This window comes from Aedes albopictus, chromosome 3, assembly GCF_035046485.1.
Source record: "Aedes albopictus strain Foshan chromosome 3, AalbF5, whole genome shotgun sequence".
Classification (NCBI taxonomy): domain Eukaryota; kingdom Metazoa; phylum Arthropoda; class Insecta; order Diptera; family Culicidae; genus Aedes; species Aedes albopictus.
In genome coordinates, this window is record NC_085138.1 from 34,477,651 (window position 1) to 34,504,598 (window position 26,948).

General features: G+C 43.5%; 1 protein-coding gene across 1 annotated transcript; it reads left to right on the top strand.

Annotated features, from left to right (window-relative positions):
• The first annotated feature begins 5,162 nt into the window (after window positions 1-5,162).
• Window positions 5,163-26,343, top strand: LOC109419239 (serine/arginine repetitive matrix protein 1). The gene is made up of 8 exons (XM_029867647.2): window positions 5,163-5,299; window positions 6,201-6,466; window positions 13,753-14,339; window positions 24,485-24,561; window positions 24,729-24,909; window positions 25,025-25,264; window positions 25,333-25,746; window positions 25,806-26,343. The coding sequence occupies exons 2-8, from the start codon at window positions 6,346-6,348 to the stop codon at window positions 25,938-25,940; spliced, it is 1,755 nt and encodes a 584-aa protein (XP_029723507.1). The 5' UTR covers window positions 5,163-5,299; window positions 6,201-6,345; the 3' UTR covers window positions 25,941-26,343.
• Window positions 26,344-26,948: the final 605 nt, after the last annotated feature.

Consider the following 26,948-nt stretch of genomic DNA (forward strand, 5'->3'; position numbering starts at 1 on the left):
ACGCTAGATTGCATCGCAACCTAGCGATTTATGACCAAAAAGTGTAACCATACTTGCATCTTGTCACTTTAATTTGAAAAAGAGAGAGTCGATGAAGAGAACTCTCTCATGTTACTTTCGCCCTTATTTAAACTCAATCTAGATTTTTGTTCGACTATTTTATTGAGCTTTGCAAGGATTTCGCGACGATCGTGCAAATGTTCAATCTTTGACAGCACAATGTTCACACATCCAACAACAAAGGAAACAGTGCATAAACAAACCGATTAGTCGAAACACCACCCCAAAATAACGCTCCGTTACTGGAAAACTGTAGCAGCGACATCAACCAATGTATGCTGAAACCGGTGTGCATATTTTGTGGTGGGACAATTTTGTTTGCCTGTGCGTCGTATTTGGCGCAAGATCGTCAATACAAAAACGAAATAATAAATGAGGGCCCCAGATTCAAAGGGTTGTAAGTAAGTGACCATTTTGAGTGTCGATTTTGAGCTGAGCATATATAGCGCATTTAGTTCACCACTGGACTATCGCACTAGCTTTCACGAGTGCGAAAATGCCAGAGGGGTGACACAGCTGTCAAACTCGGTACATCGCCGCTCTACCCACCATCGTTTTTGGTACGGCGCGTGGGTTTCAACACTTTCAGGTCGATTTACCCTAAAGTGCCCCACACAATGCATACGTTTGCGTGTGCGTGACAGTAGTTTGAAATAATTCCCATGGGAAAACTGTCAAAAAACGCAAAGCTCGACGGAACGGACGCTATGTGTTCCAGCCTTTAACTTGCTCCTGATTTTCGAGTGTGTGGCTCGTGTGTTGCTAGTGCTTAGGGCCGATTCAAATATGACGTCCATCATTTTTCGAGAATTTTAGACCCCCCCTCCCCCAAGGGGTAGTCACTCTACACAGTGTGCCTTGGGCACACCGGGCACACCAGTGGCACCGAGTGGCACCCAGTTTTGCACGCTAGCCATAATGGCGTCTGCTATAAAATAGCACTGAACTGAAATTCGAAGAAACTATTCTCAGCACACTTTGACACCTTGACGACCGAAATAAATTGTTTATCTGCCATAAAAAAAAAAGGTTTGCATAAACTTGCATTAATGTTTCATTATTAATTCTCATTATCTTATTAACGTGTTTGATTTTACAGATGAGGCCTGATGAAAGAGATTCAGACTGTTTTTCACTCAAATGAAAATGATTTTGCACAGTGTTGAACATGGCAACAACGAGGGTGGAACCAATTCATGAAATGTTTAGCACTCCAAAATCTTTAAGGCAGCTTCTGATGATCTCTGATCGTCTGCGAAATGTTCTATACGAATTATCTAATGAGATTCGTGAAACCACTTCCGATACTTTTACTCAAGTAATTTTTTTGTGTAAGTTCTGAAAAAATCATGGTGATATGGTGATTGTCTTAAAAAAAACTGTCTTACTTTCGGAATAGCTGGAGAAATTTATACAAATGATTGCGAAATAATGAAATCTTCAGGATACAACTTTTCATAAATCCTTTGAGAAGTATTCTTTGAAATTTCCGAAGTACTTGAATTACCGTTGCTCAAAAATGTTCTCAAGTTTCGAATAGAACTTCTGACATAAACCCTTGTCCACAGACAAACAGACGTAACACTCTGATAATTCACATCGTACACCGATTTAACGGTCTTTTTCAAAATTAGATTAGATAGAGTTTGACGTTTGCTCACTACCGCCACCTAGTTGGTGGTCGGCCAAGCATAGGCCTTTTAGCATTGGGCGAATATGTTTCCGTGACTATGATTTGAATCAAAAAATGTTCGAAGTGTTACGTCTGTTTGTCTGTGCCTTGTCCTTATTTGGGGAGGAATACCGAAACTGTTTATGGTCGAAATAGTAGACTCTCGGAAATAGGTTTATCCTAATCCATTCGTTAGAATCAAATGGGAGTGCTATACGTAAAACATAGGGTAGAGGGTAATGGCCCAAATGGAGGATACCGTGCCTCTGGAGCCGACCTTCTGATACATCCGACTTAAGGTTCTATTTATGAATTTGGAGTGAAGTCGACTTTTACGTATCAAAAAATCTGGTTTTCAACACGCCGACACTTGAGTATTGTGCACCAATTTGATCAACGAAAGAGCTCCGTATTGTAGGGACATCCGACAGGTTCGTTTTAACGATGAATGGTGAAAAATTTTTATTGGAATGGTTGACATCTGTAATTGTGAGACCCAAAAGTTGGACGCAAGTTGCGGTATTGTCTGCATGTCCATTAAGTTACTATGATTTTCGAGTCCCATCATCTAAGCCCATCGGAGATTAATCCTAAAATTAAAAAAAATATTAACAAGATGGATGAAATTGATAATAAACCGAAGAATCAAGCTATTAGGAACATCTTTGCAAACCCAAGGCCAACATTTTTTTTCAGATGACAAATAAAAACATTCTGATAGTCATGGTTTGCTGAGAATATTTCTGGCATTTTTATAGCAGCCACCATAATACATTTTGCAGCCTCGGCACCTCAACACCCCGGCACACTAGGGCACACCAGTGCACACTGGTAGGCACATTAAAAAAACGTTGGCACAAATGAAGTGTGTAGAGTGACGACCCCTTGCCCTCCCCCCTCTGTCACGCTATTTTGTATACCTTATACATGGAGTGTCACACTTTCTCAGACCCCCCCTCCCCCCTAAACGATGGACGTCATATTTGAATGACCCCTTATTTCGGAAATTACACATTTTGAATGAAATCGTTGTTTTTGATGATTGTTTCTCTTTCTTTATCACTTGGCACGATATTATATGTAACACCGAAGCAGTGTCGATGTCTCCAGCGCATTTTCTCCATGAATTAAGCAATGAAAACAAAAACATTGGACGCCATGTTGAATCGAATGCTGGGTTGATGATTCTGGCCCTTCGTTATCCCCCTGGAAAATGCAAATAAAAGTGCTCGATTGCATCCAATCAACTTGGTGTCTTCAGAGCACTTATTCAGCATACATCGAAGAAATAGTGCGCTGAAGACAACAATTTGATTTGATGTAATAGCGCAGTTTTATTTTCGTTTTTGCACTTGTGAAGACTCAGTGCGCAGCTAGGTGCGCAGTCCAGTGGTGAACTAAATGCGGTATAAAAAATTCTTCAGATTTCAAGCTTTTCCGAACTTTTTTAAGATTATATTTACGATGATTAGAAAAATTACAATAAATCGGAAAAAATGGGTTGTTTAGTGAATAAAATATTGCTATTTTCTATAGCCTAATCGAAAGATCTCATTTTTCTGAGTATAACGTGATTTTATTGGATTCCAATACAGTTCCGATTCGTTCGTTGGCGGCTCGTTAGATGGGCTGTCTCGATGGTTTGATGTTCGCTAGCTGGGGCAAAACCCAACTAAAAAGCACTGTCAATATCAAAATCGATGTCAAAACGAGTTTGATGTCTGACCGTCGTCGCATCGCAGCTTCTGTATACAGACCGTTTGCGCAAGTATGTGAATGTTTCGTGACGTATTTCTCGTCACTTGCGTGTGTCTATAGAGCATTTCGATCAGTTGTCAGTTGCCCCAACGAACGAACACGATTCGCTAATCGGGCCGCAGTCGTGACCCAACGAGCGAATCCTCACTGTACTTTTGTTTTGATGGTTAAATTAACAAAACAGTTTTAACTCGTAGCCAAGTCCAAGTCCCCGTTCAAAAAGTAAAACAAATCGATTTTCAAATACTCTCAATGAGCCATCCCGCCGAGTCAACACCGCTAAAGAAGCCAATTGATCGTTTCCCGATTATACGTAGTATCATAAAATGTATGATAGATCAATGATACTGAGAATCATATTGGTGATACCCGCGAAATGCAGCGAAATTTGGCAGATTTGAGAAAACACCCTACAAATTTACATTAATTTTAAACTTTTCAGCAAAAATTGGCTGTTAGCTTTTGACAGTGTAGAGTAGTTTACGATTCCTTATCTGCATAATATTTTTTTTATCTGTTTTTCATCAAATTTGTTACTTTTTCGATGAATTTATGATTGCTCTTCACAAAATTCAAATGAATTTTTCATTTGGTCTTCAAAATTGAAGTTTTCCTCAAAAAAACGGTCAAAAATATGAGTCCGCGAAATTGCCGCGAAATTCACAATAGCAGCCCGCGAAATTTGAGAAATTTTGCCGCGAATTTCCATTGTCCCTAGTGATAACATGTATCATATTTGGAGTTTGAATGATAGACCGAATGGGTTGTTAAGTATCGTTATTGACGGTTTCCCCCCTTATCGAACGCGACGATTTGAATCCGTCGCGGATGAAACCGTCGCCAGAGTCGTCGCAGCCAATCAGCAGGCGGGAGTCTGACGTTTCTCCGATCTCACTAACACAAACAGCAACAGAGGTGGAGCTTGATTCGTTGCGATGATTCAGAAATGCCGACTGGAAGTTGGCAGCCAAGTTGGCAGCGCGTTTTATTATGAAAGCAACATACAATACTATTCAAAAATGGTCATTTTCGTGAACAAAAATATTGTCAAATCCTCGGCTTGTCATCTCACTAGTGAAAAAAAATAAACACAAACTTGCCAGCTGTCGTTAGGTTTTCCAATATGGCGAATGGTGCAATCTGACATATTGGATTACCTTCCTTTTACTAACCATGATCAACACTGTTACCGTTCCGTAAAATAGACTATGGTCCACTGCACGAATTAATGCTGGCCTGCTTACTCTCACAGGAAATTTGACGTTTGAGTGGTACCGACACCTCTCAAACGTCAAATATTCTGTGAGAGTAAGCAGGCCAGTGTATAAGTTCGTGCAGTGGACCATAGGGCACTGCATGATATTCTCTCCTTCTCTTTCACTCTTACAGAAATTTTGTAAACAACAAGGCCAAAAAACGTCAAAATACCATACAAAATCAAAATAATGCAGTGCCCTATAGTCCATTTTACGAGCCGATTTTATGAATAAATTTTGACAGGAGATAGCGTCCAATAACCCGTGAAAATCAATATTTATCATCATCAACATTGTTGTCACTTCGTAAAATGGCTCATTATATTTTTCCGTGCAGAAAAAAACGGCTCAGTAATGTCCGAACGTCGAATGTCGACTATATCGAATGGGTCAACTTTTTTTTTCGACAACGTTGATGATGACGAACGAGGAGGCGATGATGACGACGGCGATCAAATTGAAAATGGCGACATACTGAAGTGGGAGTGCTGTGCGTTGTGAGGTTTTCTTTCGGGATTTTCGCTTGAAAACGGTGTTTTTCGTGCTTCAAAAGGTACGCCAATCGTTCGTGACGGTTATCTCCGGAAGTTGTGGGTGTCGTTTTGCGAATTCGAACCGAATCCAGCGCGGGGGAACGTTCGAAAAAAACGTTTCGTGCTTCGCGAAAAAGTGGCTACGCAATGGCTGCCCTACTCCCGTCATCATCATCGTCACCCGTCGGTTTCGGTAGTGGTGGAGTGTTGTGTGCTGCTGCTGCTGCTGTCGGATGGATGGCGATTACCGAAGCGCTGGTTGGATACACCCCTGGTTGATGTGGCGACTCCGTTCCTTTATCGATAGTGTTCTCGATTTTGCGGAAAGGGGGCCCCGGAAGCAATCATCGAGGGGATAAAAGCTAGAGAAAGGAAAAAAGTATCGATCTATTTGATGGAAGAAGTGGCAAAAAGTTGAATTTTCTTTCTCTGTGCTATAGACAAGGTGCTGTTTTTGCGTTCGTGGCTTCCAGGGTCGGGGAAGCGTCGCGGAATCGGTCTCGCGTGACCACCGCCGGTTCTGGTAGTCAAAAATGGAAGTTTCTCACGTCGCGAGACGGGTGCGTCCGGTATGTCGCTGTCGGAGAAAAGTCGAAAATGTCGTATTTTGACTTTGGATTCGTGTATTGGTAGGACTCGCCTACTCCGACGGTATCGGGTACGTGGTTCTCCGGATGGAACCTGATTCGAGCGATTTGACATCATTCGCGTAACGCCGTATGATCTGCTCCGTTGAACGTCGTCGTAAAATGGTCGATTGATCTTCGTTCGGGGTCGTAGCAATCGGTGCTGGAGAAACTTCCATTTCGTCGCCCGCTTTCCGTTCGATGTTTATCAAAAGACACTCCAAAAACACTGGATCTACTATTTCAACAATCTGATGTTCTCGTATTCCGTTTTCTCATCCTTCCGCTTTTGCAGAACGAACATCACGGTTCCTCGCTTGGTTCCGTTGAGTAGAGTGGTGTGACTATTTATTTATCGAGCGCCGAAGCGTTCCAAGTTTTTAACTCAAGTCATCAGAAACAGGCGAAATTTTGTGGGAAACGTTGTTTCGGGTGTTGAAATGAACCGTAACATGTCCGCCATTGGCAGGCTCAGGCGGAGCCCGTCCCCGTCCCGGGGTGGGCCAGGTGGTTCCAGCAAGCTGCGCATGGATCGCAATCCCACCCATGCTAGGATTAATGGTGAGTTTTATTTTTTCTATTGTTTCTCTTGTAAGAGAAAGTTACTAGGTATATCGAATTATTTTTGTGTATTCTACCGTGACATCACCTAATTTCAATCACTTTTTCGGTTCCTAACTTCGTTCACCTCATTTGTTTAACAAGATGTGAACGGAATTAGAAACCGCCATTAGTTACAACAGTTAGTACATACTGGACTTTTAGTTTTATTTGTTTTAACCTGTTTTAACGTGCGTATAATTCCCCGCAAGTAGAAATACCCAGAGATAGTCTAGATCCAGTCAGTTCACACGGAAACACCCTGAGACATCCCCTATGCCTCTGATACTCCTTAAAACCCTTGGTTTGAAACCCTCTATGACGCCTCTCGTAAAATTCGAGAATACCGTTGGAACCCCCATGAAACTTGATTAGTCAACCCTGAAGCCCCTAAAACGCCGCTGAAATCCTTTACGGATTGCTATGAGGATTCTGCCTGCCTGGACCCTTTCATTGATTCTCTCCGAAAATCCATCAAAACAAAAAGAAAAAAAAAAATCTCTACGGGTTTCCTTTAGAAATTTATCATGATATTTCCTTCGGAATTCCTTCTTACACACCAAAAAATCGATTTGAGGTTTCAGCAAAATTTTGCTGAATTTTGCCGAGCTGAAGGGTTCAGCAAAAATTTTACTGAAATTCAGCAAAAATTGCTGATTTGTTCAGTAAACTCTGCTGATCACCAGCAACGTTTTGCTGAAATTCAGCAAACTTTGCTGAAAATTCAGCATAAAATTTTGCTGGACCCTTCAGCTCGGCAAAATTCAGCAAAATATTGCTGAATGCGTTTAGTGTGTAAATTATTTTAATTATTATATCAGGAAATCCTTTCAGGGATTTCTTCAGAGACTTCTTCCAAAATCTCATAGGGAATCGCGCCACTTGGGCGGTAGCTTTTATATTCGTTTGTTTTCCACTATAACTCAGTCAAATTTGAACCAATTGACATAACTTTTGGAATGTGGTGAGATAGGTATAGTACCTACCCGTGTACAACATTGCAAGTCAATTGAATCAAAATTGAATGAGTTATAGTGGAAAACAGACGAATATAGAAGCCACCGCCCAAGTGGTGCGATACCCTATCAGGCTTGATAATCCTCCTCGAAATCAAAAGAGTTTTGCAACATGCTCTAGAGCGGTGTTTTGCTTTTGCCTCGTCGCGAGGGAGCGAACGAACCCGAAACAGAGAGGCAATACAAACTGAGCGAGGAAGAGGGGAACAAAAAAAGAGCCGATGATTATTTCGGGTTTTTGAGTGCGATTTTCGCCTCGAGAGTCTTTCTTTGTATGGGAGTGGAACTCGCGAGAGCTTTTTGAGTGTGAGTGGACGTGAGAAACACAACAAGAAATTATGAGTGTTGGACGAACTCCTCGCTGCGCGGCAAGCTCGCGCTCGGTGCTGTTGAGGATTTGCGTTGTGATTTCTGAGTTTTATTTTAACTCCTCAAAAAAACGCCAAAATCGCTTCCTCAATTTCTCGCGTGTGAGTTTCTGTCAAGCCTGTAAAGGATTTCTACTGGAAATGCTCCCGAGATTTCTTCAGGGATCCCTTCCGGGATTTATCCGGAGATTCCTAAACTTTTTAAGTAACAAAGAGCGCCAATCGTAGTAGGTAGCTATCCCGTTTGACTGCATGATAATTTTTTCCATGTCTTTGACGTTTCGTGGCCTTGTTTGATTCAATTCAAAATTTGGGGTTCGCGTGCGTGGGGAAGTGTGCTGATTTATGACTTGATGACGGCACGGTGGCACTTTTTCAGGAGGCCCTTTTTGGATTTCACAGGTATTCCATCCGAGATTCCTTCAAGAAATCCTTCGCGGTTTCTCTACAAATTTGTTCAAGGACTTTTCCAGCAGTTTCTTCGGGGATTCCCAGGGAGTTCTTGATGAGATTCGTCCGGGGGTTTATTTGGAATTCCTTCAGAAGTTGCCTCGGGGGTTCGTCTAGGAGCTTTTTCTGAGATTCCTAAAAAGGTTCCGTCTGGGATTCCTTCCATACAGAGCTCCTAGAGTAATTCCATAAGGTAGTCCTTAAAACAAATTCTCCATGTATTCAGTAAAAGAAATTGAAAGATTTCCATTAGGGTGGGGCGGGGCAAGATGGGTCACCTAAGGATGGATCACTATAACTTTGTAAATACAAATCGTATTGGTTTGTATTCGTCCGCTACTCTTCAATACACTAGTTAGCTATGGTAAAAGTCGATAAAAAGTTCATTAAATACAAAATTTGATGTTAAACAAGCAGTTTTTAAAAGTGATCGATTTTGCACCGTGAAGAAAGTGCGGGGCAAGATGGGTCACCTTTTAAGCAGATCACATTTTCTCAACGAAAAACGTCAAAATATAAGATTTGTTCCGCATTCATATATGCTCCATATCCATACTGAGTAAACAAGGGCTACTAGTAAATATTTTGTGAATTTATTTGGAATATAAAAAAACTTTACGATTTGAGTGGTCCTAAGGTGACTTGTCATTCTCTCTCTTCTTGGCGTAACGTCCTCATTGGGACAAAGCCTGCTTCTCAGCTTAGTGTTCTATGAGCACTTCCACAGTTATTAACTGAGAGCTTCCTCTGCCAATGACCATTTTGCATGCGTATATCGTGTGGCAGGCACGAAGATACTCTATGCCCAAGGAAGTCAAGGAAATTTCCTTTACGAAAAGATCCTGGACCGACCGGGAATCGAACCCGTCACCCTCAGCATGGTCATGCTGAATACCCGTGCGTTTACCGCCTCGGCTATATGGGCCCTTGTGACTTGTCATTATTATCATTATTTTATGTTATAGTTTTGAGCGTTCATTCCGCTTGATTGAAGTCATTTATGAGATAGTCTTGTAATAAAAAATAAATATCTTTTGAATGCTACAAAAATACGTTCAAAATTGAAGGTGACCCATCTTGCCCCGCGGCCGTTTATATGGAGATTATATGGCATGTATCGCATAAGAAAAATGGCCAAAAACCATTTTATTTTTTATTTCCAATGAGAGTGGATAATTTTTCAATCAATGCCCCAAACTTTTGTATATTCATGCTGGTCATCTAACAAAATTATTAACTTAATCAAAACATGAGTACACTAAGGTCTTTTTTTTTACACGGGTAGTTTTTCTGCTTTAACTCGGTCAATTTTGAACCTACATACCTATCTGATTTTCCGTTCACAGGTAGTACTAACCGTGTCTACCTGTGTACAAATTTTCATGTGAATTGGCCCAAAATTGACCGAATTAAAGCAGAAAAACTACCCGTGTAAAAAAGACCTTAGTGTAATGCGCCCGCAAATGGCACTGACCCGTCTTGCCCCGCGACCCATCTTGCCCGCCCCACCCTATAAACATTCCAAAAAAATCGCAGAAGAAATCTCTGGTAATCCCAGGAGATAATTCTCGAGAATTTCCAGACGAAACTATGGGTGAAATCTATGGAAGAAATCGTTGAGGAATCAGTGAAGGAACTTTTGGGTGAATTTTGGACAAAATTACTGAAGAAGTCTCAGAAGCAACTCCTGGTTAATCTTAGCTTAGAAGAAAAGGAATCCCAGAAGGGATTCCGGGAGCAACCCCGCACTTCTGGAGCAACTTCTGGAAGAATCTTAGGAGCCGCTTCTAGAGGAATCTCTGAAGAAGGAATCCTCAAAATAAGGAATTACGGCGTTCCAGAAGAAACTCCTGGAGGAATTCTAAAAGGAACTCCATAAAAAAAACCGTAAAGGAACTCCTGGAGGAATCCTTAGAATCTGAAAACAAAGAATTCCTGAAGTAACTCCTTGAGGGATCCCAGCAGGGACTGCTAAAATAATCTCTGAAGCATCCTTCTGGTATCTTTCGAGAGTTTTTTTTTTATTTCTCTAATTTAAGAAATCTTCCAGGAGTATTTTATAAGATTAGAGTTTTTTCTGAGATTCCTTCAGGAGTTCCTTCTATGATTCCTCTTGAAGTCCCGTATTGAATTCTTCTAGGCGTTTCTTTGAAGATTTCTCATTGTGCTTATTGTTGGATTCCTTGTTTTTTTAGATTTCTGCAGGAGCTCTTCCTGGGATTCCTCCACATGTTTCTTCTGGAATTCCTTCCAGAGTTCCTTCTGGGATTCTTGCATGGATGTTTTCGGAGTTAGACCTGGAGTTCCATCTAGGAATTCTAAATGAGTTCCTTCTCACATTTCTTCTTCTGAGATTTCTTGAGCTCTTTCTGGGATTTCTCCAGAAGTTTCTAGGACTCATCCAAGAGTTCCTTCCTGGAGATATCCCGGAACTTGTGAATGAATCCTGAAACTTCTGTAGGAATACCAGGAAGAATGAAGAATCTTAGGCGGAATTTCAGAAGGAATTTCTGGAAGAATCTCAGAACGAAATCTAAGTGCGCGTATGCGAAGCCGCAAAGAAGAATATCAACAACAGCAAATCCACGCAAATCCTTTAGACGCGCACTCCCACTCTCACTTTGACGTGGCACTATGGCAGCGCAGTTAGTCAACTTTTCATTTAGTTGCCGGCCTCCTATTTCTATTCTAGCAATGGCGATAGAAAATCTAGCGGATGCCAAGATCAAGGTGGACGTGGTGAAGGCCCGTTTGCTGGCAGAAGAACGGAAGCGATCCGGAAAGGATGACTACGCGATGAAGAGTTGTGAGGACGTGCTCCGAAGTTTTCGGGCAAATGTTTTGGGTGTAGACCACTTGGCTACAGACGTGTGGACTGTCCCAAAGCAATACAAGATGGAATGGATTCTCGGCACTGGAGCAAGAAGACATATGATTAATTCGGACAAACTTTGTTCGTCGATTGTAGAGTTGGCCATTGAAAGCGCGGAAAATGCTGAATGTGCGCAAGCCCTAAAGGAATGAATCGTGAAGGGGAAGGTGGTCACTGAGAGAGAAAGACTGTCATTAAAGATCAGTAAAATGTTATATCTCCGGTTCAATCTACTAAATATCTTTAGCGGCGTTGCTGAAGGTGGGTGTACATGTGGAATTTCTACCAGATCGAGCAGTTCTGAGCAGGTGTGGAAATATTGGTGAAGCCATGATGCGCGGTAAATGGTTTTATCTCACAATGGATGTGGAAACGGAATCAGCTTTAACGGCAGCATTTGAATACTTTAGTGATGTGGAACGCTGGCATAAGCGCTATGCCCATTTGAGCAACAAAAACATGTATAAGTTGCAACGTTCGAAAATGGTCCACGGAATGGCGTTTACGAAAACCACCAAACAGTTTGGCGAAACCTGTGCCGAAAGCATATTTGCTCGTTTGCCCTTCGACTGTTCAAGACCAGTGACAACAATGCCATTTTGCCGGATCCAAAGAAGTCCAACGGAGGCCTTAAGGAGCAAAACTCTCGTTAAAATGTAAAACAAAGAAAAGCCAAAGGTGGATGCTCACATTGGAGAGTCTGACATTCCCTCGGATTCCGAAACGAATTCGATGCGGACGGTCTTGGGCATCATAAACACTAGAGGAATGCAAATTTATCCAATGGACGTGCGAACTCCATTCCTAAACGGAAAATTAGAAACGGCAAATTGTTAGCAAAAAGTCATGTTTATTTTAAGCAGCATTCATGGGTACCGATACTCCAGCATCGAACATTAAACGTCAAGCGTTTAGCCGAGATTTCAGCAAAAGTATTTGCACAGCCAATGTCGACATTCTGTTTTAAGTGTGTACATTAATTTTTCATGGAGGGGACCCAATGATTCTTCTGGGGTTTTCTTGGGGGTTTTTCGTGGATTTTTTTTTCTGAGATTTCTCCCGGGATTCTTTCAATTGTTCCTCTATAGGATATTCAACAGAGCTCCCTTTGAGATTCTTCCAGCGATTCTGCCGGGATGCCTTCAAGGATTTTTTCATGGATTACTTCTGAAAGTCTTCCAGGGATTCCTCCCATTGGAATTCCTTTATTGTTTCCCCCAGGTATTCTTTCATCTTCTCATCTTTTCTACAGTCTCGGGTTTCTTTTAGGAAATCCTTCAGACATTCTTTTTGGAATTCATTCAATGATTCTCCCCGGAATTATTTAAGGGATTCCTTTTGGCATTCTTTTAACTATCCCTCCCGATATTCATTGAGGAATTCATCCAGAGATTTATTCCGCGATTTCTTTATTGATTATACCCGGAAATCCTTGTGAAATACTTTTGATGTTTTCTGCAAGAACTCTTTTGGTATTCCATCAAGTATTCCTCTCGAGAATCTTTCCTTGATTTCCTTTTGGGATACCTTCCGGGATTTTCGAGGGATTCTCTTAGAGACTCTCCTTGAGATTCTTTTAGGGATTACTTTTTTAGGAAGAACTGTAGAACGAAAAGTTACACATTTAAATTCAAATTCTACACGCCTACTCTGCCGTTACGCTCAATTGTCCCATGTCATATGGAAATTCCATATAACATGTGACAATTATGTGTAGAACGAACTGCTACTGACGACACTCCTCTTCGTACAGATCTGGATTGACTCCTAATTGTTTCCTGAGGGTCTTCAATTGCACACGGTGTAATGGCTTAGTCAACAGGTCGGCGGCCATCTCTTCTGATGTTGGTGTAGATCACTAAAGAAGTAGAACATGGTTTCAATGTGTTTCGCTTAGCGCTCCATACGATCACTCTCCACCAATTTTATGCAGCTCTGATTGTCTTTGTACACAACGGATCAGAAGATGAGACTCCCACATCCTCCAGTAAACTTTTCGTACAGATGAGCTCCTGGCATCTTTCTGCTAGCGCGATCAATTCAGCTTCGATAGAGCTCAAGGCCACTTCCTGGAACTCAATTGAATGTCAAGTCCTCCGAACATGACCAACAAGAGCCAAGATTTAGTTTTCTAGATATGTCGAAATGACATTTACAGCACTTAGGGTAATTTTCCAACTGTTGCACAAATAAAAATTTGCCAATTGTTGCACACATCATTAGAATAACATGGAGTGTGCAACAATAGGCGAGTTTTTAGCCGTGCAAAAATTGGAAAATTACCCTATCTCAACACAGATTCAGTCGTTTATCGAATTCTACTTTTTTCTTCTTCTTGAGCTAATGTCACCACTGAGACAAAACCTGCTTCTCAGCTCAAGGCTAAAACTCAGACCCTTTACCCGTCCTTCTCGTAAACTTTCCTTCCTACACAAATGTTGAAATTTGCGTGAAGCGTAGATTTTGATCAGACATATACCTTACCTACTTTTTTCTTAAAATCACTCATACTAACATTTGTTTTCTCTTTCCTATTCTCAGATCCCAGTCACCCGGCTGGAAAACGTAAGGAAATCGACAATGTGATGCGAAAAGCCCGGGCTTTTCCCAACGAAACCTGGGATAAGAAACTGCTCGAAGTCGAGGAAAAGGATCCAAACCGATGGCGCCACACCGGATTCAAAAAGATGTACATTGAAGAGGACCCCAGCAGTTCGGATAGTGAACGTGGCCGATACGGAAACGGTATGCCACCACGTGGCCGTTCCCGCAGTCGCAGTCGAAGCCGCAGCCCTAGCAGACCTGTGCGGTCACCGCCGCTGCGCCATCGGCGCAGTCCGTCGCCACCGATGAGAAAACGTCGTGTACCCATCTCGCCATCTCCGCCGCCGATGCGTCGTCGGCCGGCGTCGATCTCGCCACCACCTCCGGAACCGGTTATGAAGCGTAGGCCTCGTTCGCCACCTCCGCGAATCTTACGTCGTCCGTCACCGCCGGCGGCTTTCCACCGTGGGAAGTCGCCACTTCGGTCGGTTTCCGGTTCACCCCGCCGGGGGGTCGTTCGTCGTATGTCGCCGATTCCACCGCCCAGACCTCGTGTCAAGCGGCCACCGTCGCCACCACCCAAGGTAAGTGTCTAGGGAGAATAGATCTCAAATCACGTGCTATAAACTATCCTCTGTGATCTTGTATTGAGGTATATTTTTCTTTTGAACATGAGAGTTTCGTGGTCGTATCAACGATTTAATCCCGATTTTAAAAAAATCCCGATCAAATTTTAATACTCATTTCGGTAAGCACCAAAGAGCTCCAAGAAAGGATTTAGCAAAGGAAGCACGCAGCCATTCTCTCGTGATAGTCCAACTCGCGGAAATGTCAATTCCAATCAGCTGGTGCTTGTTTTTCAAAAAGCTTCCAGGTTTATTTTTTTTATTAGTTCAGGGATTCCTTCAAATCAAAATTCCTGTGAGGTTTTTCTAGCAGAAACTTTTTCTGTGGGTAACAATTCCGTAGAAAATCATCCCAAAAATCCTCAGCAAATCACTAGCTGCATTCCTATGGGAACTCCTCCGGAAAGTTATCCACGAATTCCTCCTGGAATTGCTAAAGGAATTTCTCATAAAAATCTTCTTGAAATCCTTCCGGGAATTAATCCAAAAATTCTACCGGGAATTTGTCCAGAAATTCTACAGGGAAATAATCCAGATAGTCCTGCGGTAGTTCTTTAAGAAAACCCTCTAGAAATTCCGCAGGGAATTCCTCCAGAAATTCTTCAAAACATTTCTTCAGGGCTTTCTCCTGTAATTCTTCCTGGAACAATACCAGGAATTCCTGCGGAAATTCTTCAAGAAATTCCTCCGGAAAATATGCAGTGAATACCTCGAGAAAGTCTTTTAAAAATTTATTCGGAAAATCGAGTGTGTGATGGGATTTCGTCCGGGTGCCGGTGTCGCGCGCTTTTGCTTCGGTGGTTCGATTCTTTTTCTATTTAGTTTTCTATTCGGTAGTGAGCATTTCGATGGCGGCGGACCCAGCGTGCATCAGTGTGTGATGGGATTTCGTCCGGGTGCCGGTGTCGCGCGTTTTTGCTTCGGTCGTTCGATTTTTCTTTTTCCCTATTCGGAAATGAGCATTTCGTTGTGTCGCGTCTTTTGTAGCAACACTGAACGATCACCTGGACGTGGGTGATCAGTTGTTTGCTTCTCATATGAAGTGAACAATAGTGCGTCAGCTTGCATGTTCGGTCGTGCCATTTGCGACTAGCTTCTGCGGTTCGATTCGAAATATTAAGTGACTATCTGACGTGGTCGATTGTTTGCCTTCCGAGTGAAGCGAATAATAGTGTGTTAGATTGCATATTTTGTCGCGTCGTTTGCGGGTGGTCGATGTTTGCTTTCCGCGTAACGAGGATGTTTTCGATCACCTTGCAATCATTTGACTCATTTGTCTACAACTCAGTTCAGAAGCATAATATTGAAATGTGGTTTTCGGCAAACTTGTAGATTATTGTTTTTCCTACAATTATCACCAAGGACGCAATATTCTAACTCTAATATTTACGGCGTAAAACTGTTAGTACCACCTACTCATACTAAACGATCGAATTTTTCGATCGTTTAGTATGAGTAGGTGGTACTAGCGCTTTCACAGCGTATACATAAGAGTTAGAATATGGCGTCCTTGGTGATAATTATAGGAAAAAAACTAATCTACAAGTTTGCCGAAAACCACATTTCAATATTATGCTTCTGAACAGAGTTATGGACAAATGAGTCAAACGGTTGCCAAGTGATCGAAAACATCCTTGCCGCGTAAAGCAAACAATAGCGTGGCAACCAGCATGACACGAAGGTCATATTACTTATCAAAGTGAATCCAGACCCAACGATACCTTTCCTACTAACAAACACTCCTTCCTGCAGCCTTTGGTGGAGTCGCAGCGGTGAACGCGGGCCTTCACTTAACAAAGGTTGTTACTAATATTCTTTCCCTCTTTCAACCTGACTGCAAGGACGTGGCCGGCGCCGTTATTGTACCGTTAAAGAGAGTCTCTGAAGCGTGCACAGTGAGAATATTGACCACTCCCAGTCAATTATTCAGTTGATTCATTGTGCAACTGTCATTGGTTCGGGTCAATCACGGAATAGCAACCATAGATGTGTGCAGTCAGTCTAAGCTAAGCTAATAATATATTCGGAAAATCTTCAGGAAATTTGTCCAGGAATTTCTCCGGGAATTCCTCAACAAATTCCTCTGGGAATTAATTAAAATTCTCTGGAAATACCTACAGTTAAACTTCTTGGAATTCCCCCAGAAGGTCCTCTGGACATTCCTCCAGAAATTTCTCAGTGAATTTCTCCAGAAATTCGTCCAAAAATGTCTCCGGATATTCCTCCAGAAATCACTACGGATGGAGATTTTGATTATGGAATAATCTAGATAAGGTACACCGGGGCAAGTTGAAACGGGTGGGGCAAGATGAAACAGCGGGTTAACGTGCTGTTTTCTAATGATGATGAACAGTTTGATCGCCATAACACATAGTTTCTGATTCAAACTATCTTTTAGCGAAGGATAGATTTCCAAATTGTATTGAGATCTACTTCAAAACTTCATGTTTCATCTTGCGCTACCCGTTTCAACTTTCTCCGGGAATTTCTCCAGAAATTCCATCGTGAATTCCTCCAGAAATCCCTTCAGAAATTCCTCCAGGAATTTATCTAAGAATTCTTCTCGAAATTTATCCGGGAATTCAACCAGAAAATTCCTCGAAAATTGACCAAGAAATTACTCCGGGAATTCTTCAAAAAAGTTCGTCCGGGAATTCTTCAAGAAACTGCTCCACGAGGTCCCCGAGGATCTTCTTTGGGAATTCCTCCACAAATTCCATCAAGAATTCCTTCAGAAATTTCTCCGGGAATTCTTCCAGAAATTTCTCCAGAAGTTATTCTGGGAAGAAATTTTTCCGTTAACTCTTCTAAAAATTACTCAAGCAATTCCTCCAAAAAGTTGCTCCGAAAATTTCTCCAAAAATTCCTCTGGAAATTTCTCCAAAAAATCTTCCAAAATATCTTCTGGAATTCTTCAAGAAATGTCTTTTGGAATTTTGCAGAAATCCCTCTGGGAGATTTTTTTCGCGAATTCTTCCAGAAATTCCTCAGGGAATTCGTCTAGAAAATTTTCATTTACTTCAGAAACGGTTCCGAGAATTCATCCATATATTCTTCCGGGATTTCCCCAAGACGTTTCCAGAGATATTTTCTCAGAAAAAACTCAAGAAATTCCCTTAATGAATCTACAATTAGTTACCGCAGTAAGAACTACAAGGAATTCCCTCAGATACAAAATCTTCGAAAAGTTCCTTCAGGGGATCCTCAAGGAATTATCTCAGAAAATTTTCAAGGATTTTCCTCAGGGATTACTCATGAAATTTCGGCAAGGATCCTCGAAAAATTTCCTTGGGGATTCCTTAAGAAATTTTCGCACGGATTATTTAAGGAATTTCCCGAGGAAATTCTCAGAGCAAAAAAAAAAATCCTGGAGGAATTCACAAAGGAATCCTCCAATGTATTCCTGGAGGAATCTTCTGATGAATTCCTGGAGGTATTATTACAAGTTTTATTTTTGTGTTAAATGTGGTATTTTAACTTGTAAATATTCCCCTAGAATTAATGCACATTTAAAGGGCTCTGGTAGAATAGAGACCCGCAATCCTATTTCGATTGCCAACATTCAGGCCATTTCGGGCCGTGATTAAGTACTAGAGATATAAACCTTTCCCTGACACAGACTTCAAGTTATAGAACTCAAGGGATGAAACCCGAATCGGGATGCCCCCTTTGGATTAGAAATTCCTAGACAAAACTCAAGCTATGAAAGCAACTAATGCTGTGAACAAAAGGCAACCTGCCAGAGAAAATACGATTACAGGATTGACTGATGGACCAACAACATTAATGAAACCTCGTCATCCTGTCATCGGAAATTGTTATCCACTAGGGTAACAGGGCAAAATATATGTTCTGTGTTGTGTTTGTCCAATTCTAGCGTAACATTTGAAAAGGGCCTATCTGCAAAATGTAAACAAACCCGATTTTTCACTCTTCCTATCAATATCTACCTAAGCTATCCCATAACACCTTAATCAATGTGAAAAGAGCTATTTTAACCGTATTTTAAACAAATTTTAAAAGGGCCTATCTGAAATTGAATAATCTTTTAGTGCCTAACTGCATTCAAAAGGGCCTAACTGAAAATTTCCTTTCAAATCAGATAGGCCCTTTTGTAAATTTTGGTTATTTTTCATATTATCCAATAATTTTTAGTAGTTCTTCAACATTCCTTGAATTATAGATGAAAATAAATCCAAAATATTTCAAATTAGCTAAAATTAAGAAAAAATAAAAGGGCCCAACTGAAACTTTCCCTTCAAATCAGATAGGCTCTTTTGTAAATTTGGGTTTTTTTCATGTTTTCCAATAATTTTGAGTAGCTCTTTAACTTTCCTTAAATTATTGATAATAATAATCCAAAATAATTAAAATTAGCTAAAAATAAGGAAAAAATAAAAGGGCCTAACTGAAATTGCCGACGATAAAAGGGCCTAACTGAAAGGGCCTAACTGATTTTGAGATTGTAAAAGGGCCTATCTGCTGTTCATGTTCAAAATACATTATTTATGGAATTTTTGCTATACTATGATGCAAATAATGCACAGAACCATAAAGTAGATTCCCATATGTGTCAATAGATGGAATAAAACACCTAAAAAAGTCTCGTTTTTAAATAGGATTAACTAATTTGGGAGGTAATCTTCTCATGCGATTTTCTCAATGTTTACGTTTTGCAGATAGGCCCTTTTCAAATGTTACGCTAGAATTGTGATATCCTAATTTATTACGCATTTGTAAGGTGCCACTACAAGATGTTATATTTTAATATGCATTTGTAGTGCTTCATTATTTTTTCGTAATAGTATACCCGAAGAAGTTCTAGGAAGAATGCACGAAGGATATTGCAAATTCAACCCATAGGGATTCCGAAAGTTCATGTACGTGAAGAAAGCCCGGAAAAAAATCTTAAGGAATTTATGGAGGAATTCCGAAGAGGAACTTTTGTAGGTATATTAACCAATCTATAAAAGAAATCATAGAAAAAACATTGCAGGAATTTTAAAGGTACCCCCGGAGAACTTTCTGAAGAAATCCATGAAAAAGTTCCTGAAGGAATCCCAGAAGTTGTTTGTGGAGGATTCTTGAAAGTACTCATGAAATCATCCCCAAAAGAAAAAGAGGAATCCTCGAAGGGATTAATTTCATTTTACAGTAGTATTACATCAAATTCAAGGGCCTCCAGTTAGCCTAGAGGTTAAGGCTATGGATCGCCAATCCGGAGACGGCGGGTTCGATTCCCGTTCCGGTCGGGAAAATTTTCTCGACTTCTTGGGCATAGTGTATCATTGTACTTGCCTCACAATACACAAATTCATGCAATGACAGGCAAAGAAAGCCCTTGAAATGATAAATTCAAGATAAAACTGAATCAACAATATTTCTCTAAAAAACACGGTTCGTGGCTACCGCTTTCCATCCTCGGTCACGCCAAATGTTCACCAAGTCACGCTCCACCTGGTCCGCCCATCGTACACTCGCGCTCTACGCCTTCTTGTATTTAGCAACCGGATCAGTCACGAACACCAACTATATCCTTCCGGCTTTGGCCACCTTCTGGATGTTGGGTTCGCCGTAAAGTGCAGCGAGCTCGTGGTTCATCCTTCTCCGCCTTACACCATTCTCCTGCACACCACCGAAGATCGTCCTTAGACAGCTTCCTAGGAATGCCGTTTTCGTCCATGATTTTCCATAGCTCTGCGCGGTCGATACTGTCGAATGCCGCTTTGAAGCCGATGAACAGGCGATGCGTGTTCAGATGTGCTCCATTGTCGACCGGCCGTCGATGAAGCCGGCTTGATAACTTCCCACGAACTCATTCGTTTTAGGTGACTGGCGACGGAAGATGTTTGGGATAGCACTTTGTAGGCAGCATGCAAAACAGTGATCGCTCTGTAGTTCTCACATTCCAAATGGTCGCCTTTCTTGTGATTGGGGCAGATTACCCCTTCCTTCCACTTCTCCAGTAGCTGTCCGGTTTCCCAGATCCTGGTGACCAACTTTTCTGGGTCTGAGTTGAGCTGCGATACCATCCTTATCAGCTGCTTTGTTGGTTTTGAGCTGGTGAATGGCATCCTTAACTTCCCTCAGCGTGGGAGTTGGTTCATTTCCGTCCTCCGATGCACTGGCGTCGTCGTTTCCTCCATTGCCGTGGTCTCCCGTGCCTACGTCCTCCACGCCATTCAGGTGCTGATCGAAGTGCTGCTTCCACCTTTCGATCACCTCACGTCCGTCCGTCAAGAGGCCTCCGTCTTTATCCCTGCATATTTCGGCTCGCGGCACGAAGCCGTTGCGGGATGCGTTGAGCTTCTGATAGAACTTCCGTGTTTGATGGGAACGGCACAGCAGTTCCATTTTGTCGCATACCGCTTCTTCCTTGCGGCACTTTTTTCCCCAAAAGAGGCGGGTCTGCTGTTTCCGCTTCTGTTTGTAACGTTCCACGTTCTGGCGGGTTCCTTGCTGCAGCATTACCGCCCGTGCTGCGTTCTTCTCCAAAATCGATCTGCACTTCTCGTCGAACCATTCGTTCCGTCGGTTCCGTTCCACGTACCAGATGGTGTTCTCGGCTGCGTCGTTGATGGCTGCTTTCACTGTACTCCAGCATTCCTCTAGAGGGGCCTCATCAAGCTCGCCCTCGTATGGCAACGCGGCCTCGAGATTCTGCGCGTATGCTGAGGCGACATCCGGTTGTTTCAGTCGCTCTAGGTTGTACCGTGGCGGTCGCCGGTACCATTCATTGTTGATGACGGAAAGTTTTGAGCGCATCACCAGATAGTGGTCGGAGTCGATGTTGGCGCCACGATAGGTTCTGACGTCGATAATGTCGGAGAAGTGCCGTCCGTCAAACAGAACGTGGTCGATTTGAGATTCCGTCTGCTGTGGTGATCTCCAGGTGTAACAGGGAGGCTGTGTTGAAAAAAGGTGCTACGTATGGCCATATTTTTGGAGGCGGTGAAATCAATGAGTCGTCGGCCGTTTTCGTTCGTCTGCTGGTGGGCGCTGAACTTACCAATCGTCGGTCTGAATTCCTCCTCCTGGCCTACCTGAGCGTTCAAATCTCCTATGATGATCTTGACGTCGTGGCTTGGGCAGCGATCGTACTCGCGTTCGAGCTGCGCGTAAAATGCGTCCTTGTCATCATCAGTATTTCCGGAGTATGGGCTGTGCAAGTTTATTATGCTGAAGTTGAAGAATCGGCCCTTGATCCACCGACGAACCGACGTGACAGTGGTGTTTCAAAACTGTCCCCCCTAAATTTATCCCCTATCAAATCAATGCGAACCGCTATAGAGGTGGCGATGGTGTTCGGCTATTTTGCATCATGGCGTCGCTGACAACAAATTTGAATTATTTTGTTCTAGCTGTCACGTCGGTACGTCGGTGCTTTATCCTCAACCTGCACATTCTTTCGTCGATCGGCCACCAACCGATCACGCGCCTCGGCATAATATCACCCATCACGATGAAAGCTGTTCCCAGCTCGCGTGTGTTGCCGCACTGCCGCACTGCCCATGATCGCATAGTTGACGTAACCACCATTGACAATGCCAGCATTCACAAGCTAATATCTATCAAATGTGCATAATTGTGACCAGTTTTATACAATAGAGAACAAGATCTAATCGCTAGCTAGATATCAACGTGGAGAAAAATCATAAACTTTTCATAAATCATTGTTAAAATTTCAAAAGTGTATTGAAAACTACAGTGGCGCTTACGTCAACTATGCGATTATGGGCAGCGCAGCTCTGGTAGATGGTATGGTTACCTCTAAACGTTCGCACCATGGATCCTGTCCAACACACCTCCTGCAGCGCTACGATGTCGGCGAGTAACCCAGAGCGCACCGCCAGTAATACTCCGCCCCCGATGATCTTGTTGCTGTTTGATGGAGATCGGTCCTGTCGGTATACCGAGAAAGAGTCGTCGAACAGCTGGTTAGAGGTGGTATCATCGTTCAGCCATGTCTCGGTGAGGGCGTAGACATCGTAGCTCCCGTCACTAAGAGCCAGCTGATACTCGGCGATTGAGCTGTTGATTCCACCAACATTTTGGTAGTACATAACGACGTTAGGGGAAGCAGCTACCACATTTGCTTCACGGGGCGACGACCTACGAATCGAAGAATCTTTAGGACGAGAATTGCTACTCCGGATGTTATACATGCCTTGGTTTGCAGATTGGAAAACCGCATCTCCAGCACTAGACTCAGGGCCGGGACGACTTGGATGGCAGGAACGAGCAGACAGCGGTGTGTTATCGTTACAGCAAAAGGCGCAACTGAGCTAGGCGGATCCGGGGCTTCCGTACTGCTTAGTGTCGTGCCTCCCGGGTGAGGTGGCGGTATGCGTGAGCAATAGTGCGTCAGCGATGTTATGTGCGTTGAACATGAAGATGATGACTTTCTACGAGCAATAATGCCCGTCGAAGAAACCAAACTGGAAACGGAAGGGCGATCAGGCACGGAGAGGTTTGCATATTGATTGTACTTGCCTGTGGAAGGAGGTTGGGGGACCTCAACTGCAGACTCAACAACAGGGATTCCAGATAGTTTCTAGAGAGCCCAAAAAAGGGGGTTCCAAGGGGTTTTAGGGACGTTTTAAGGGATTGTTTCAGGGGATTTCGAGGCGCTCTGGATTACGGGGAATTCAGGGGCATTTCAATAGTATTAAGTGGGTTTCGGGAACGTTCTAATGGGCTTTACGGGCAATTCAAGGAATCTCAGGAGTCAGAATCCTTTGCAAGGGGTTTGAGAGGCGTTTGATAGCTTTTTAGGGGAGGTTCAAGGGGTTCTCAGGTGCGTTTCAGAGGGTTCATGGATCCTATTAAAAGCGTCCAAAGGGTTTCAGAGGAATTTTAAATGGATTCTGATGATTTCAAGGGCGTTTCAATGGGAATACGAAGGTTTTAGGGGCGTTTCGAGGCATTTTAGGCACACCTTTAAATGAAAGGGTATTTCAGGGCTCAGGGGCGTTACAAAAGATATATTCCCTAAAACTTCCTGAAACTCCAAGATCCCTCAGAAATCCCCTCAGACCCCCTGTAACGCATCCGAGATGTTCTGAAACCCCAAAAACTCCTCCGTAACGCTTCCGTAATGCTCCTAAATCTTGTCGAAAACGCTCTGAAACTTCCTGAAATGCCTCCAAAATTCCCTGTAAACTCCTTCGAACCACATGTGACGCACCTGAGAGGCTCTGGAACCCCTGAAAACCCCCTTGAGATCTCCTAGTACCCCGCTGAAACCCCTTGAGATCCCCTGAAACGTTCCATGTAACCTTCCTTTGCTCTCCCCTATAAACATCCTCCCGCCGTTGCAATTGTTCCCGTTATTATTAAATTCTCTTATGCAGAATATTGGTTCTGAGTAGCATTCCCTCTTTTCATTGCCCTGAATGAATTTCCGCAAGAAGCTGCTTTCGATAACTGGATTATTGCTTCAGCTTCGGTCAGGCTAAGGCCTGGGTGGCCTCTGCTGTACATAGTAGCCGTCTCGATTCCACTCGGTCCATGGCTTTGTGTCTCCAGTTCCGCACTCTGCGAAGGGTCCGCAGATCGTCCTCCACCTGATCGACCCATCTAGCTCGCTGCGCACCACGTCTTCTTGTACCGGTCGGATGACTCTCGAGAACCATTTTAGTCGGCTTGCTATCCGACATCCTGATGACGTGACCCGCCCACCGTAGCCTCCCGATTTTCGCGGTATGGACGATGGTTGGTTCTCTCAGCAGTTGATGCAGCTCGTGGTTCATTCGCCTTCTCCAAGTCCCGTCTTGGTCTTCCATCTGCACTCCGCCGTAGATGGTATGCAACACCTTCCGTTCGAAAACTCCAAGGACGTGTTGGTCCTCTGCACGTAGGGTCCATGTTTCGTGCCCATAGAGGACTACCGGTCTAATCAGCGTTTCGAAGATAGTTAACTTCGTGTTAAGGCGAACTTCGATCGTAGAGTTCTGCGAAGTCCAACGTAAGCTCGATTTCCCGCCACAATGCGCCTCTGCTGAATTTCTCTGCTGGTGTCGTAAAAACTGCTTATCCCAACAGGCCCTAATTGAGTGTGATATTATGGTTAGAATATCCTATTTTCACTCTTTTTTTTTCAGATGAGTCGTTCTCCATCTATGACTAGTTGTTCGGAGGAATCCTGCTCTGGCTGCTCTATGGATCACCATCGTTCTAGGTAAGTATGGTGCTATCCATCAAATTGTGGAGCCACGCTCTGGCGGATCCTTCACCTTCGGATCACCACATCAAGCAGCTTGAAACAGAGTTAACTAACGTTGACAATCTTCTTGTTCCTTCCTGAAATCGAATCGATTACCCGATTACAAATCGTCGTTCGCTCAGATCTCGTTCGTTAAACGGTCCCGGTCCGCGTCCGCGTCTTCGTGCGCCATCGCCGCCGCCACCCGCGGTTCACATTTCGAAAAGTCGGCGCGATGCTGGTCCCGTAATGCGTCCGATGAGTCCGCCGCCGACGGATCCGCGCCGTAAGGAACCGATGCCCAAGGTGCATCGCATCGACAAGGTAACCATGCTGTGACCAACGTATCGCCCAATCTTGGTCGAAAGGTTGACGAGGGGGGACTGTGCAGATTGTGAATGTGAGCTAATCGATTTTCCCCATTTGTTTGTCCAAGCAGGATCCGCGTGATCGTCCGTCGCGACCGATTCCTCCGCCACCACCGGTCGAACGGGTACGACATCCGCAAACTCCCGAGTCGGAAAAAGCTCCCTCGCCGAAGCCACGAGTCACGAAGCACAAAGGTATTCCGGAGGATCCCCGGCCTGTGAAAGTACGCCAACCGAAGCCACCCCCACCGGAAGTGGCCGCACCACCACCCACCAAGAAGCACAAGGAGAAGAATACCGAAAAGGTTAAGGTAACAGTAGCACATTCAACCATTACATCTTTAGTCCGAATCATGACTGGACCAACTTTTCATTGTAGCTTCGAGCACGTGTCAAAATCGAAGGCGAACCCAAGCAGCGCCGGCCACGATCACCGTCGTCCGGATCGGAGGAATCTTCTAGCAGTGAAAGCTCACTGCCCAGATTTACGGCCACCACACGGCTCACGCTGTCGGAACGGTTCGGCAAAATGGCCCAGTGGAGCGTCGACCGAAGCAACATGGAGAACATGCGCATCACCAAGAACAGTTCCGGCGGTGACCTGAAGGTAATGATCGAGGAAGAAATGGAAGCCCCTCCGCCGGCCCGGTACGCATATTCTCCTGCGCCGGCCGGTCACTTCCCCGAGGAGTTGATGACTACCGGACCCAGTGGGTTGTCGTCGTGGGACGATGTCCGGGTGCGGTACGAGTATTATAAGGGACGCGGCTATCTGAGGGATCTCGATCTGCAGGTAAGTGGGATTTTCCCAAGGATTTCACGGTGGCATCTGAATTGTACTTTCTTCGCCAGGATTACATCAAGTGGGAGGAATGGTGGTATAAATACCAGGAATGGCTGAAGCAGGAGCGTTATTACGAACTATGGGAACGGTCGCAGTTGAATCGCCGCCGCAAGAAGGTTCCCATATCGCAGCGATTGAACTAGGATGGGAAAGTGATTTCAATTAATTGTTATTTTGAAGCCTTCCCCGCGGTCCTCGAGGAGTATCTGGATCTCCGAGGTAGAGAACTTCCATGTTTTAGAGAGCGAGATTAACACAATTAATATAAAACATTATTTATGTAAATGTTTCTATGTGCATTATGAAAAAGGTAGGACACAGGGCCCCGGAAGGGCACTCCCATAGATCTGAAGTATGGCAGGTGGGAGGTTCGTCCCTGTGAGGTACCGCAAAAAAGGACCCTTATCGTAACCTAAAGAAGATCGACCGTTTTATGAGATAGTTTATAGCATCATTGATCTTCTGCAACTCAACACATTTATCAAAATAGTATGATAGTGAATAAACCAAGCAAGTATAAAAATGAATAAAGTCATGACTAAGTTACTTGTTCGTTGTATTTCTGGGAAAGAAACAAAAAACCTACGGCCAAGAATATCTTTTTTTTTCGGTTCCTAATTCTGTTCATCCCATTTGTTTTGCATGAATTCCGGAATTAGGAATTATAGGAATTGATACTTGATGGGCTACAAATCGTAGTGGTGAGTACGCCGAATGAAGCATTCGCCTCTCAACTAGTCTAGGTCCGCGGCTAATCGCTTCCTGACGCCTTCAACGTTTTTAGAGTCCTTAGGTCCTCCATAACTGCAAGAAAGTGAACGGCCTTCCACGAAGCTGACGACCTCTTTCCTAATTATCGTCAATCCATCGAAGACAAGTCGTCATAGCCGACGATTGCAACGCTTGGGCGGTCGAATGGGGTACTCGTCTCACAACCCCAAGGGGAAGCAGTCTACTGGACGCTGAGCTATATGTACATAGACATCGCTAACGAAGGTAACACCAGTTCCTATCGTTAAGGAAGATAGACAGTCTACCATAGACGTCTCCTTTTGCAGTTCTGTGCTGATGAGAGCGATAAACTGGAGAGTGAGTGAGGATTGAGGAAAACACCCACAACTAAACAAATGGAGGTGGAAGACTGCGAACTT

Bases quoted from the DNA above. Each gene is read 5' to 3' on its own strand.
- LOC109419239 (XM_029867647.2), top strand. From the start codon at position 6,346: ATGAACCGTAACATGTCCGCCATTGGCAGGCTCAGGCGGAGCCCGTCC. The intron at 14,340-24,484 runs GTAAGTGTCTAG...TTTTTTTTTCAG, and splicing joins CACCGTCGCCACCACCCAAG to ATGAGTCGTTCTCCATCTAT. The intron at 25,265-25,332 runs GTAACAGTAGCA...TTTTCATTGTAG, and splicing joins AGAATACCGAAAAGGTTAAG to CTTCGAGCACGTGTCAAAAT.